Source organism: Papio anubis, chromosome 20 (assembly GCF_008728515.1).
Source record: "Papio anubis isolate 15944 chromosome 20, Panubis1.0, whole genome shotgun sequence".
Lineage (NCBI taxonomy): Eukaryota > Metazoa > Chordata > Mammalia > Primates > Cercopithecidae > Papio > Papio anubis.
The window spans coordinates 9321428-9336443 of record NC_044995.1 but is presented as its reverse complement, the minus strand read 5'-3'; the positions used below and the strand labels follow the sequence as shown (position 1 = coordinate 9336443).

General features: G+C 51.9%; 1 protein-coding gene across 1 annotated transcript in view; it reads right to left on the bottom strand.

The window, feature by feature from the left end:
* LOC101002582 (leukocyte immunoglobulin-like receptor subfamily A member 4) overlaps positions 1-15016 on the bottom strand; it is a 54970-nt gene that overhangs the window by 892 nt on the left and 39062 nt on the right. Inside the window, 16 exon segments of the mRNA XM_031660377.1 lie at positions 2379-2604; positions 2607-2650; positions 2653-2685; positions 2916-3116; positions 3119-3198; positions 3420-3514; positions 3516-3644; positions 3647-3738; positions 3901-4082; positions 4084-4177; positions 4368-4403; positions 4562-4693; positions 8421-8588; positions 9010-9210; positions 9359-9409; positions 12732-13025. Coding sequence (XP_031516237.1) covers positions 2379-2604; positions 2607-2650; positions 2653-2685; positions 2916-3116; positions 3119-3198; positions 3420-3514; positions 3516-3644; positions 3647-3738; positions 3901-4082; positions 4084-4177; positions 4368-4403; positions 4562-4693; positions 8421-8588; positions 9010-9210; positions 9359-9409; positions 12732-13025 — 2058 coding nt within the window.

Here is a 15016-nt window from a genome sequence, read left to right as displayed (position 1 = left end):
TCTCTGCTCTAGCAGGCCTCCCCTGGTATGTCATTGGGTTTTTCAACCTCTCTCTGCTCTGGGAATTCAGATCTTGTGTCTGAGTCACTTTGGAACAACGTTTCCTTGAGCCCAAGAGCTCAGGACTAGTGAGAAGAATGATCTCCCAACTAGAAAGAATTGAGCTCTTGTGTGCTGTCTTGGATGTGCAATCTTGTGCAACAAAAACATAAAACTAATTCCCCAGGATAGAAATTTCCATTTTTCAGTGGATGAGGACCCAGTCTCTGTGGATGAGGAGCTGGTCCTCAGTGGCTCTTGGAAAGTCAGGAGCACAAGGACTTAGCGCCAAGTGATGGCCCCGCCAAGGCTGCCTCAGCCAGCTCCCCTGCAGTTTCATCATTCATTTACTGTCTTGTTAACTAATTCTTCGTATAGTTAGGAACACCAACAATGTGATATACTTAAATATGAAAATATTTTTTTCTAAATGATAATGACTGAGCGGGACAGAAAAACATCATTTCTGCTTTTTTGAAGTATGAACCTAGATTGGAAGGTGAAAGCAACTATTTAAAAACATACCCAAACTTAAAATAAAAAATAAAACAACAAATATTTAAAAATGATGGAAAATATTAAGCATAGGAATGAATACTGAATATATGTTTAGAAGCCCATATGTACATAGTACATATATTCATATAAAATATATGTGATTAACATGGCTTATGAAATATATGTGATTAACATGGTTTGCATTTGTGTCCCTTTGAAATCTCATGTTGAATCTTAATCCCCAGTGTTGGAGGAGAGGCCCAGTGGGAGGTAACTGGTTCGTGGGAGCCGACTTCCCCCTTGCTGCTCTCGTGATAGTGAGTTGTCATGAGATCTTGTTATTTAAAAGTGGGCAACACCTCCCTGTTCTCTCCTCCTATTCCAGCCATAGAAGACGTGCCTGCTTTCCCTCCACCTTCTGCCATGATTGTGTTTCCTGAGGCCTCTCCAGCCAGGCTTCCTGTATGGCCTGTGGAACCGTGAGTCAGTTAAACCTCTTTCCTTGCACCAACTTCAGGTAGGTTTCTGTTTGTTTGTTTGTTTGTTTGTTTTGAGACTCTGCCTCTCTGTCGCTTCAGGCTGATGGCTGATTCAGGTCACTGCAGCTCCGCCTCGGTTCACGCCGCATTCTCCCTGCCTCAGCCTCCCAAGCGCTGGGACTACAGCATGCCACCACCACTGGCTAATTTTTTCAGATGTTTAGTAGAGGACGGGTTTCACTGCAGTTAGCCAGGATGGTCTCTCGACTCCTGACCTCATGAGCCACCCACTGCCTCCTAAAGTACTGGCTGGGATTACAGAGATGTGAGCCACCGCTGCCTGGCCTATCAGGTGGTTCTTTATAGCAGGATGTGAGAACAGACATCACAATGATTGTAGATAATGCGATGCATATGTGGCTTTAGGATATTTGTTTTAAAAATATGCACCATATATATTCATAGTTGAGGTGAGAAAGAGGGGCTTACAATTTGGAAATATAAAAGTGAAATTTCCAGTTTTTTATGGTTGATATAAACATCAGCCTCAGTGTCTTCCCCTTGTCCACGTCAGGCCTGGACCCCCGGACCCCAAATCCTGCTCAGATAGGGGAGGACAGACCTAACTCCTCTGCCCATCATCACTGCCCCCTCCTTCCTGCCTGGTCCTAGGACACCTCCTCCCTCTGACCACCACAGAGGGAACACCTGCCCCATCCTCGGGGCCACAGGAAGCCACGTGGACCATGCCCCTATTGTCCACTCTCCCCTCTGCTCCTCTGGGGAATAGACCCCTTTCCTGAATATTGGAGATAAGGTTGAGACGAGTCTAGAATATTATACTGGGTCAGAGTAACTGCGCTTTCATCTCCCATGGGGTCAGGACTTAGAGGTTGAGACACCTAGACGTTGATTCTGAGATGGAGACATCAGGAGGGGAGCGTGTGGGGCCTCCTGCCTTCCACCCCTCAGTCTAATCACCCCTGAGGCTCACCCCCACCTCCTTCCAGTCCTCTCCACTCTTTACCCTACTGAGACTTCAGGGCTGGGAGCCCAGGGTGGGATGTCCCCATCTATTTCCACACTCCCCTGGCTAGACCTTCCCCTGGGTCGGAGGTTCCTGTGTATTTCCACCCTCCCATGGCTGACCTCCCTTCACTCTCCTGTTTTCCTAGTGTCCTGAGCTCTCTTGGGGGCAGGGCCTGCACTGAGAGAGGCTCAGGGCTCAGAGAGGCTGGTGCTGATGGAGGAAGAAGAGGAGTGGGCAAGTGAGACAGACGGACGGACATTCCCTTGGAAGCTCTCCTTTTTCATTTCCAAGAACCTCTTCGAGCTCAGAGAGGACAGGGTCAGGGCCCTCACCTGAAACCACTCCAGCCCAGGGGCTCACTGGAGGAGACAGCAGGTAGGGTCGGAGCTGCGCGGAGCCGCCAGGCACCTGTGGTGGCCCAAGGCGGGCTGGGGCACGTGACCTCATGGGGAATTCAGCCTGGTACTGCTGAGCTCTGTAAGTGGATCTTAGACGCATCGGGGGATGGGCTGCCCCCTCCTTGGCCAGAAGGAAAGTGAACATCGACCCCACAGACTGGGACACAGCAGGGTCACCTCTCTTCCTGAGGCCACCGTAGCTCCAGCTGCACTGAGAGGGAGGGTCTGTCAGGGATCTGTCCTAGAGACAAGAAGAATGGGTGAAGGGCTGGGGTTCCACCTGTTCTGAGCTGAGCCACCCCAGTGTCTCTGACCCCTCAGTCTGAGTCTCCCTCCCGCCCCATCCTGTCTCTGTCTGCCTTTCTTCCTTCCCTTTGGGAACTCCCCGCCCCTTATCCCGCCATTATCACCACTTGCCTCGCAGGGCCTGTGCAGACTTCTGGGTGCCTGACAACCCCGCTGGGCTCCCACCATGATCAGGGATGTCCAGGGGTCGCTGGGGCCTACCACTCGGGAGGGAGACAGGTGCACCAGAGATCAGATTGGCCCCCCCGTGGGAGCCCCCTCACAGGGTTCAGGGTGAAGCTGGCTCAGAGAGCCCAGCCTGGGACTGTTGTCCAGGGCTGGGGAGGCCACGCCTCCTGTACAAGATGCATCTGATGTAGCCGACACTGAGCCACACTGCAGGGTCAGGTTCTCTCCGGGCCACGACAGGGCCCCTGCAGGGTCAGGGAGGGAGGGCTTCCTAGACACGCTTCTGAGGACAGTCGGAGTCACCCGGAGGGGCTGGCTCCTCCGCTGCCTTCCTTCTGCAGCCTTCCTCAGTAGGGTTTCCAGTGTCCTTGTTTTTTTCTCATCCTGTATTTGTGTCCCCAGCCTGGTTTCTCGGCTCTTTTTCTTCTTCGGTGGGCTAGCCTGAGGGTAAGGCTCCCAACAGCTCACCCGCTGCCCTGACTTTGTGTAAGGAAAAGCTACGGCTTCTTACCTGACACCAGTAGCTGCAGGGGGTCACTGGGTTCCGACCACACGTACGGGGTGTTGTTTTCATAGCCGTAGCATCTGAACGCATTCCCTGCTGCTGAAGCTGGGTCAGGGACTCACGGGAAATTTCCAGGCCTCGGAACTCTCATGGTTGTGTTGGTGTGAGTCCAGGGTCCAGGAGAGAGCCTGTGGTCTCTTCTCGATCAGAGGAACTCTGCCTCCAGTCCCAGCCGTGAGGCACACCGGAGGGTCACGTTCACTCCTGAGGTCACCACAGGGCTCGGCAGGGCGGACAGGCTGGGTCTGCTGTAGGCTTTCAGGAGAGCAAAGGGCAGCTGTGTTTACGTGGGGCTCACACCTCCCACTTTATCCCACAAGGCTGGGCTGTGAGAGGGCAGACCCCTTGAAAGCTGAGAGCTGACTCAGCTCTCGAGGGCAGAGCCTGGGGCTGGGACTCGAGTGTCCCTTTCCTGACCTGTCACCACCAGCTCCAGGGGGTCGCTGGGCTCTGACCAGCCTGCAGGGCTCTGATAGTAACAGTGGTATCGCCCTGCGTGTTCCCACATCATGGATGGGATGGAGAATTTGACCCTGTTTTCGGACTCCAGTGTTTTTAACATGTGCTCTACATTGAGTTTCCTCTTATCCAGACGGTACCTCAGCCTCCAGGCTCTGACACCAGATGCCATCACGGCTTTTTCCAGACAGATCAATGGACCCGGCTCGCCCAGGACGGGCTTGGAGTAGGTTCTCTGGAAGGAAACCACAGGTTAGGTCTAAGATGTCCCTAACCCTCAGATTCCAGCTCTCAGCCCCAGGACCCCCCATCATCCAAGATCAGTCAGCCCAGAATCAAGCTGTCTCCACCCCCAGCTGCCCGGGGGTGGTCCCTTGTCCCCAGAGAGAGGAGGAGGGACCTGGGACAGCTGGGGACAGACTCACCTGCCTGCAGGCAGGTCCTGGGGCCCAGGCTCAGCCCTGGAAGAGAGTTCCCTGTGAGAGATTTGCCCCCAAAGCCTGAGCAGGTCTTCTTCTTTTCCTCGAGCCCCTGGGGTGTCCTAATTGACCATGGCCTGGCTATGGATTGGGATCTCTCTCCTAGACTAGGGTCTCTCCTCCCCCTCTTAAGATCTCACCAAAGCAGAGCAGGGTTGTGAGAATGGGGGTCATGGCATCTCCTCCTCCTGGCCCTGGCTGTGCAGGCAGGTGTGAGCACGGTGCCCGTAGACAGACAGACACATGGTGTGTAGGCACACGGAGGCTGGGTCCTCCCCATCACAAGGTCATCCCATCAGCAGCCCCACAGAAAGAGGAACTGCCCCTCCCCAGGAGCCTGGCTCTCATTTCCCAGCCCCTCTGGAAACAACTTCTTCTGTAAAGACTTCAAGGGCAGAAGAATAAGATGAGAAACTCAGCCCAGGTCTGCAGGGGACTGTGACTCCTGTAGTCTGTGAGGACCTTGTTGCTCAGCCAACATGAAGTGAGCCCATGAGGGTGAGGAGCTGCAGACCCCACTGTCTGTTTGGGGCAGAGACAGCAGGAGTAGGTGGGGCTGTGGTGCCTCTTGCTCTGTTCTCAGCTTCATCTCTTTTGCTCAAAGGTCAACCCCCTACATTTTCAAATCTTCTCATTCCACTCACCCAGCACCTTCTGTGACCCCCAAGTAGGGTAAGGCATGGAGTTAGAGTGAGAATCACCCCCACTTTCATGACTTTTTTCATCCCTTTCTGAGATGGGTTTGCCCTATGACTGGTCCCTGCTGTTTTTTCTTCCTTTTCTATACAGGCCAGGGCTCTCCTAGCACAGGGATGCATGCTGAGGGTTTAGAATCTTAATGGATGTGGTGCTTGGAGCTCCTGTACTGAGACCAAAATCTTTAGGGGGTCACTGGGCATAAGGAGGAGCTATGTGGACCACAGCACTAGTAGGTCCCCCTGTGGGCTGAAGTCAAAGGACTTAGTGTAAACTTGGCCTGAGAGAGTAAGGTCATGTCTTTCAATCGATGGTTTTGGGGAGGCGTAAGTGACCTGTCCTTGGACAGACAGAAGGTACCCAACCAGATCTCTGAGTAGCACTGCAAGGTCAAATTCTCTCCCGAGAACACTAAGGGTCCTGGCTCAGACAAAGGGAGGGTTTCTTGAACATTTCTAGGAAATACCAAGGTTGTAGTGTGTACAAAGCAGCCCGTTCCCACAAGTCCTGGACCCTGAACTGGGAGACTGGCCTCCTCTCTCTCAGCTCCTGTTAGACTCTTGGTGTGGGTCTGTATAATCTCCAGGCCTCTCACTCTCCTTTTCTAAGTTGCTCTCCTTGGATCACTGCCTCATTTTCTCCTCTACTCTAGGACCCTCTCCCTGGACCCTCATCACCAGGGATGACCCTGGTCCCAGGGCCCTGAACATATAATCAAGACAGGGGGCTAGGCCGGGCACGGTAGCTCACCCCTGTAATCCCAGCACTTTGGGAGGCCAAGGTGGGTAGATCACAAGGTCAAGAGACTGAGACTATCTTGCCTAACATGGTGAAACCCTGTCTCTACTAAAAATACAAAAATTAGCCGGGTGTGGGGAGTGTGCCTGTAATCTTAGCTACTTGGGAGGCTGAGGCAGGAGAATTGCTTGAACTTGGGAGGCGGAGGTTGTGGTGAGCCGAGTTCGCACCACTGCACTCCAGCCTGGCAACAGAGCAAGACTCTGTCAAAAACAAAAACAGGCTGGGCGCAGTGGCTCAAGCCTGTAATCCCAGCACTTTGGGAGGCCGAGGCGGGCGGATCACAAGGTCAGGAGATCGAGACCATCCTGGCTAACACGGTGAAACCCCGTCTCTACTAAAAATACAAAAAACTAGCCAGGCGAGGTGGCGGGCGCCTGTGGTCCCAGCTACTCGGGAGGCTGAGGCAGGAGAATGGCGGGAACCCGGGAGGTGGAGCTTGCAGTGAGAGCAAGACTCCGTCTCAAACAAAAACAAAAACAAAAACAAACAAACAAAAAAGACAGGGGGCTAAACGGGAGCTCCTCATCTGCAACCAAGTTGTCCAGTGGGGCCCTGGGAGCTGACTACAGGTAGGAAACACTGTGTCCACCATAGTGTCTGTGCCGGCTCCCATGAGTGTGGCTCACAGGGCCCAGGGGGAAGTCAGAGCTGCCCATCTAAGCCCAGAGGAGATGTGAACCTCTCCCTCATTGCTGGCCAGCACAAGTCGGTGAAAGCCAGACACCAAATGACACTGGAGGGTCAGGCTGTCTCCTGAGGGCACCTGTGAGCATGGCTGGGCTTAGCGGAAGTGCTGGGGGCTGCCTGTGCTCCCCTGATACCAGCAGATAGTGGTATTTTAGGGAATAAACACCCTATATTGCCCACTAGGATCTGCAGGGATAGGGAGTTCTCAGTGGGCTCATCCTGATGCCTCCCACTCTGAGGTTCTGTCCCTAAGAGGAGAGTGTCACCGAATGCCTCACGTCACCCTAGGGTTTCCCTGGCACCCAGCATGGAATAGTGATTCTGGGGACCTTGCGGGCAGATATAGTCAAACAGAGGCTCTCATACCTGGGGGATTCCTCAAGAGGAAGCTTGAGATGCAGAGAGTCCCTGGGCTGTGACCATGCCTACGGGTAGGAGCTAGAAGAACCATCGTATCTTTTTTTTTTTTTTTTTTCCAGATGGAGTTTCACTCTTGTTGCCCAGGCTGGAGTGCAGTGGTGCGATCTCAGCTCACTGCAACCTCCGCCTCCCAGGTTCGAGTGATTCTCCTGCCTCAGCCTCCTGAGTAGCTGGGATTACAGGCGTGCGCCACCACCCTTGGCTAATTCTGTATTTTTAGTAGAGATGGGGTTTCTCCGTGTTGATCAGGCTGGTCTCAAACTCCCGACCTCGGGCGGTCTGCTCACCTCGGCCTCCCAACGTGCTGGGATTATAGGCGTGAGCCACCATGCCTGGCTGAACCATAGTATCTTTGGTTCTCTGCATGGGTGCTGTTCCCAGGGCACACAGGGAAGAGACCTTGGCCCCTCTCATGAGAGAATCTCAATTCCATGTTTCAGGGCTGGTCAACTCCTCCTTCCTTCAGCAGATGGAAAGTGCCTGATGTGTCCAATGACAAGAGAGAAGCAAGCAACTCATAACATACAGGAAACATAAGGCTACCAGCAGATTTCTCAGCAACAATTTTTCAGGCCAGGAGAGAGTTGGATGATATATTTGGAGTGCTGAAGGTAAAAAAAAAAAAAAAAAAATCCTGCCAACAAAGAATAAAACATCCAGTAAGGTTATCCCTCAGACATAAAAGAGAGATAAATACTTTTTCATACAGATAAACGCCATGGAACTCATTGCCACGAGAACTGCCTACAATGAATGGTAACAGTAGTTCTTCAATTTGAAATAAAATTACAATGAAAACATGAAAACAAATAACAGCATAACACTTACTGTGAAGTAAAACATAGTCAAATTCAGAATGTCCAGTGATGTAATTACAGTGTAGAAACCACTTTTACTCTAGTAAAAGAGTTAAAAGACAAAAATACTAACAGTAGTTTCACCTAAAATAATTTGTTAATGGATACATAATATATAAAACCTGGAAACTGTTACATCAATAGCATATGTGGATACCAGAAGTTAAAACATACAAATTTTGCATACAATAGAAGTTAAGTTTTTATTAGCCTAAAAAAATCAGAAAACAACAAAATGTCAGTCATATGCTCTTACCTAGAAATAATTGCTTTAAATGTAAATGGATTAAATTCCCCAATTAAATGACACAAAGTGACTGAATTAAATATATAAGATCCAACTCTGCAACCTAAAAGAGATTCATTTTAGCTTTAAGAATACAAGTATGTCGAAAGTGAAGGAATAGAAAAAGTTATTTCACACAAATGGAAGCAAAAAGAGAGCAGGGGGTACTTATACTGATATCAGACAAAATGCAATTTCAGTCAAAAATTACAATAAGAGACAAACAGGATTATTATAATGGGGTTGAGTCACCATAAAGGAGGTGCAGCTTGGGGCCAGCCTGGCTTATGTCAGTGACTGGTATCCGTTTTTTGGGAAAGCCAGGACAATGAGGTAACAGTTCCTGATTCCCAGCAGGCAGTTGTGAAGTGGGGTTCCGGGAGGAAGAAGAGAGTTTGGAGATTTCAACACGGGAGTCGTCTAATCAGGTGTAAAAGGGAGGTCCCAAATGGCGATATCACCAAAGGGACAGGAGTAAACCCTCAGGAGACAACCTGGGCTGGGCTGTGAGAGCCTCTGACACAGGGTAGGAGAATGGGGAAAATGGAAAGAGAGGTGAAGGTTGAAGAGAAATGAAATCCTGTCTTAGACCTGAGAGACAAAAGAGAATTACAAAGGAGGAGGGTGTAGGGTAGTGATTATGAGTATTAGACCTTAAGGAAAATCCTTGGATGCAAGAGACTGAGAAACCGAGGAGAAGCTGGGGCATGTCACTGCTGCTCCCCAATGTCCAACTCAGATTCTGTCCGGATCCAACAGGGGCACCCTTCCCTCGAGGTGCTCCATGAAGCGCACAGTCCGAGATGGGCTCTGGATCTCCCTGGGCTCCAGGGTGAGCCTCAGAGCATTTGGAATGTCTCTTTTGGATCCTGGGGTCTAACCTGTCTGAGGGGAGCCCTCTTGTCCGCATTGCCAAGGTCATTCTTGGCCCCCCTCTGGCTGTGCCAAGCTTCTGCCAGGATCACTGCTAGGATCAGCAAGACCACGCCGGCCAGGCTCATGCAGACAATGTTCTTCACCTTGCAGTTCTGGGTGATGGGGGCTGGGAGCAGAAGAAGAATCACTGACAGGTGGAGAAGAGCCAGCCCAGGCCAGGATCCCTGAAACAGAAGCTCCTTCTGCACTTTCCTGGACAGACCCTGCTTCCAAAACCCAGCACTTTCCCTCCACACAGTACATAGATGACTTACCTGAGGAGGAGTCTGCTTCTGTGGGTGAGGGGCTGACTTCATCAGGGGCTCCTAGGAATCAGAAAACACTCATGAAGGACTGAGGCAGCGTCTCCTCCCCTTCTTGGGCTGACCTCAGCATCCTGAGCCATCTGTGTAACAGTCCCTTTATTGGAAATGCCCCAGCCCTGGATTCCTTGGCAACCACCCACAGCACCTTGAGGTCCCTGGGTTCACAACAGCCAAGTCTTATACAGAGTCAAGTAGAAGGCGCTGGGTTCAGGGTGAGGCTGCCCAATTCACAACTGCCATTGATCAAACCCAGCTGCAAGATATAGGGTGATTCTCACCTTCTCTTGGAACCAGAATTCCCTAGGAGTCAACTGGGGGGACAACATGCCTTCTGTATTTACAAGGATGCAATCCGATTTCAGTGCCCGGTTAGTGTCCACCCAGCCCACTGCAAGAGGCAGGACCCCTGTTCCCCTCAAAGGAAGGGGCAGAGCTTGGGATCCCTGGTTCAACCTTATGTGTGCTCCCAGCCTGGAGTCTGCTGATCTGGCTCTGGGTGAGGGGCTGGGAGCTCCACGGGGACCAGGGCTGCCTTTGCTCTGCCCAGCTCATCTCAGCCCCTTTATCTCCTGGGTAACTTTTATAGACTTCCCATTTTTCCACTCACAGCTTTAAATATTATCATCTGAGCTTCTTGGAAAAGGAATCAGGAATGGGATAAAGTTAGGATGGCCCCTGTGTGTCCATCCCTAAGAAAGGAAGGATGCATTCTGCTCACCCATCCCTTGGAGAGTCCCCTCTGTCTTAATGTCCAGGGATCTCCTGGGGACATAGTTCTGAGCACCCAGTGAAGAGGACCCTGGGTACTGATGGCAGGGGCTGGGCTGGGTCTGCTGGTGGGATCCCCAGCCCCAGTGGATCAGTAAGCACAGACCGTCTATAGAGGTGGTGATTGTCAGAACTCTGAGATCTGCAGGTCCTAAGAGCTCAGACTACAAGGACCATGAGGATGTCACTCTTCCTCCATGGTGCTGAAGCCATGAGTCCTACAGACACTGATAAAGCCAGAATAGGACCAGGAGCACCAGGACCCTGGGAACAGGGAGTGGGAGGATAGGAAGGGTCCAGAGAGGTCTCATGCTGGGCTCACAGCCTCCTAGAATGCTCCGTTCAAATAGCAGAGGGAGAAGAGGAGATTGGAACCCGCCCTTAGGCACACTAAGGTCCAGACAATGGTGACCACTTAGCCCCAACAGGCCAACAGGGAGGCAGAGCGGTAGCTGTCTGTTTCAGAATCAGGGTGGGCGCTCAACCCAGTCACTTTTCATCCTCGTCACGTGTCAGGAACCACTGCCCTGCCCTGAGGCAACATCCCCTTAAAGGGTTTGTGATATGGGATATATACATCCCCTAAAAGGACCATCCTTTTGTATCTTTTATATCAGTGTCCTTTGAAATCTTTGTCATCTTTTTACTATCGTATTTTAAAATTGTACCTATATACTTCTCTAGGTGCATATATATAGCAATATAAACACGGAAACACACCCGGAACACACACACACACAGACACACACAGATACACACAGATATGTGGTCTTTATCATGTTTCCCATATTTAAAAATCACACTTGATATATAGATAGGTAGATGTATGATATAGATACACACGCGCAGACACACTCATGCAGATACACACACTTCTTTCTGATACTCTCTTTCTCCTCGTCACCCTCTTGGAGTCCCTCCCCAGAAGACCCTTTCCCAGAGGGGTCCACACATCCAGGGTTTCCCAGGACAGGTGTGGTGCGATGCCCTCCCCATTTGTGACCAGTATCGCCATCCACTCTCACTCTCCACATGGCGGACGCTCAGGTCTTGCTAGTGCTGATCTAGTGGGGACAGTAGAAGAGGCTTCCAGAGGGCATTGGGGAGCGCCGGTCGGTGACCGAGTGTGGAGTCTGGCTGCCTTAGAAAACCGTGGGACTTTAAAAATCATTGCCTCATTTTCTTCCCCCACATGGTAATGAAAAGAGCATTTCCTTTGTGTTGTTGTCGAAAGGAAATGCTTTCGAGGATCAGACACAAAAATCCTATAAATTGGAATTGAAGTGCTGGAAAATGTGGGGCTCCAGTGCTGAGAGAATGCCAGTCTCAACCCCATAAAAAGCCAAGCCCAACCTCAAGCAGGAGAGGGTTGAGGCCCCCGCAGCACAGTCCCAGCACAGAAGTCCTTGGGAGTAGACATCCCAGGCTGAGGCTTCTGTTTCTCGGTAGCTGAGGAGGGGTCCCAGGAAGGGGCAGCTGAAATCCCCGCGGACTCCTGCGAATGAGCAGAAGGGTGGGGAGCTGGGGCTTCCTCTGTGCATCCCTGCTCAACCTGGCCTTCATCTCCTGCCCCATCCACCTGGCCCTCTCCATTATAATCGAGACCCTCAGGACTCCCAGGAAAGGGACACAGAGACATGGGGGCCCAGGGAAAGTACTCTGTCTTCTCCAGCTCCACTGAGGGTCCGGACACTCCCTCAGAACATGCTCCTAACCCCAGTACAATGGTCCCAGTACAATGGCACCAGGCACCAGCTGGTCCCTGGGCCATGGACTAACATAGATGAGGCAGGAGCTTCCTCAACTGGACTTGGGGCCAGTTGTATTTGAGGCTGACCTCACCAAGGGGGTTCACTGTGCCAACTCATAGGTACCCTAAATTACTTAGGGTAGTGTCACAGCCTCAGGATAAAGCAGGTGAATGCCCTCCAGGGCTGGACGACAGGGGCCACTCCGGGGCACTGAGAATCTGACCCTGCCATGTGGGTCACAGCAGAACAGAGAGAAAAAGGAGAAAAGACATTCAGCGTTAAAGGAGAAATGCCTACTTTCTCCTTCCCTGAGGTATGGGGGAGCCTCCTCGCTGGACCCCCTCCAGAACATCTCAAGGCTGACCACTCACAGAAGCATGGATGATATCAAACCAAAGTTTCCCCCAAAGTTCCATCCAGCCCTGGTCAGACCCTGTCACCTGCCCAATGGGAGGTGGGTCACACCCGAGGGGATGTGTTGCCTGGGGCTGTGGCAGGTTCTGCCTCAGTGGAAAGGAATAGGGAGCAGGGACTTCCTGAGTGAAAAGACAGTCATTCCCTTGAATGAGATCTATCCCCTACTCCATCCCTCCACAACCTAGCAGGGCCACCTCTGAGCCCACCCAATACTAGGGCTGAGTGTCCAGGCCCTCTGTGGTGTCCAGTGAGGGCAGAGGGATATGTGCAGAGGGAGAGGGGGAGGCTGTGGACAGAGCCACCCCTGCTGGGACGGGACCCTAGGACCTGGGGGCAAACCTGAGGGCCGAGCTGAGACTGGGGCAGGGCCCAGGTGACGTCCTCACCTTTCACCACCAGCTCCAGGTAGTCACTGTACTGAGACCATTCGGTGGACTTCCTATAGAGGCAGCGATAACGTCCGGCATTTCCTTCACTTACTGAGTCAATACGGAATCTGGCCACGGACTCAGATGGACTAGCTTGAGACACATCCTTAGTATCATTGAACTTGGATCTATCCTCCCTCTCCAGGCGGAATGTGTGAACCCCAACCGGGCCCCGGCACACGATAGTCACAGGCCTCCCCAGGGGGATCACGGTGCCTGGCTCAGCCGAGATGGAGGGTCTGGGCAGGGGCCCTAGGAGGGAAGCAGAGCAGGATGTTAGTGTCCTCCATGAGGAATGGGCTTCCCCTCCTTGTGAAGGGCAGGAAGGAAATAATGCAGAGACTGCCATGACCTCCAGCGCATCGGCACTTGGTGCCCTCGTTTGAGTCAGAGCACTCTTGAGCTGGGTGTAGTGCTTTACGGAATAGAACAGCATACTTCACAATCCCAGGATCGGTTCTGTGCAGCCGCGTGATGGTGTCTGTGCCAATGAGATGGAGCCTTGTTGGTGAAATTCCCCAGAAGGGATGTTAAAGAGCATTAATTAGGCCAGGAGGGCCCTTTGTTGGGAAAAAAAAAATCTGGCTGGGCGCGGTGGCTCACGCCTGTAATCCCAGCACTTTGGGAGGCCAAGGCGGGTGGATCACCTGAGGTCAGGAGTTCAAGACCAGCCTGGCCAACATGGTGAAACCTCGTCTCTACTAAAAAGATAAAAATTAGCCGGGCATGGTGGTGTCCACCTGTAATCCCAGCTACTCGGGAGGCTGAGGCAGGAGAATTGCTTGAACCTGGGAGGCGGAGGTTGCAGTGAGCCGAGATGGTGCCACTGCACTATAGGCTGGGCGACAGAGGGAGAGTCCATCTCAAAAAAGAAAAAAAAAAATCTGCCTTTCCTTCCCTTCTAGCCTGAAAATAAATGTGATGGCTGGAGCAACAACAGCCATTTTGCATCAAGAGGTGAGCTTAGTTCTAGTGGCCTACAACTAAGATTACAGGTCAGAAAGAGGGAACTGGGGACCTGCAGCCCTCGGGACATGCTGGAGCTGTCACATGATCTCTGGTTCCCCTCTAGACAGGGGAAGTGGGTTTTCTTTCTGGCAAGAAATGTGGGCAGAGGTTCTCCAGAACGTATCGGGGGTAAAAATCAACAGAATTCTCTGATTGGTTAAAGGCGAGTTAACAAAAGAAGAATCCAGGATACCTGTCTGCTATTTGGTCCAGGACCAGATATCTGCTATCTGGTCCAGGACAGCCACTGAGAAAGAAAGCAGGGTGGAGGGTGATGGAGAATCACCCTTGTGTGGGTGACAAGCAGAGGTCCAGTTTTGGAGGTTCTTGAAATCAACTATTGGTATCTTGCAGGTATGTGGAGCTGTCGGGAGAGGACTGAGGGGGACGTTCGCGTTGTGTAAATTGGTGTTGGATGCCTCCCAGAGTCCACATGACTCCCACCCAGAGTGACCCTCGGGGTTGGGGTGGGGAGTCCTGCAGACGTGACTCACCTTCCTGTGTGTGGATCATCTGGGCCAGGCAGAGCACTGGAAGAGAAGCCCTAGTGAGAACACCACCCACCACCGGTCAGCCTTCAACTGGAGCCAAGGGTCAGTGTGATGAGGGAAAAGATTGAGCTGCCTGTAGTCTCCAAACCACCCTCATCAACCTTAACTCTCAGTAGGATGGTTTCCTTCCCCAGGCAAAGTTCCAAGGAAACGCCTCTACCAAATACTCCTCTGCCTGTCTTATGTTGAACCCAAACCCATCTCTAATTTCTGTGATATATAAGAGGCCTCAGGTACCTCTGTGATCACCTCGGACCCAGGTGACCCCAAGCAGGCAGGTACCTGCAGAGGGTGACTCTCCTCTCTCAGGGCATCAGATCATCTTGGGCCACAGATAGGGCCTGGACCCCCTCCCCAAGCCGTTCACCCCTCTGTTTCTCAATTCCCACCTTTGTTCCCAAACTCACTGAGGCCCAGGAAGGTGGTGGGAGGGAGGTTCATGGCTCAGCCTCTCCAGTCCTCTCTGTCCTTGTCTTGTGATGTCAGGACAGGTCCTGCAGTCCAGAAGAGTGCAAAATGTTCTCACAGGGCCTCATGACAGGACTCAACATACATGCCTCACAGGAAGGAAGGCTGTCAGCTCTCAGTCCAAATTCAGCTTCCGCTGTGTGACCACAGGGAGGCCTTAGTTTCTGCAAGGCGTTTCTAGTGAGATATTTCATAACTAGGCTGAGCCCATATCCA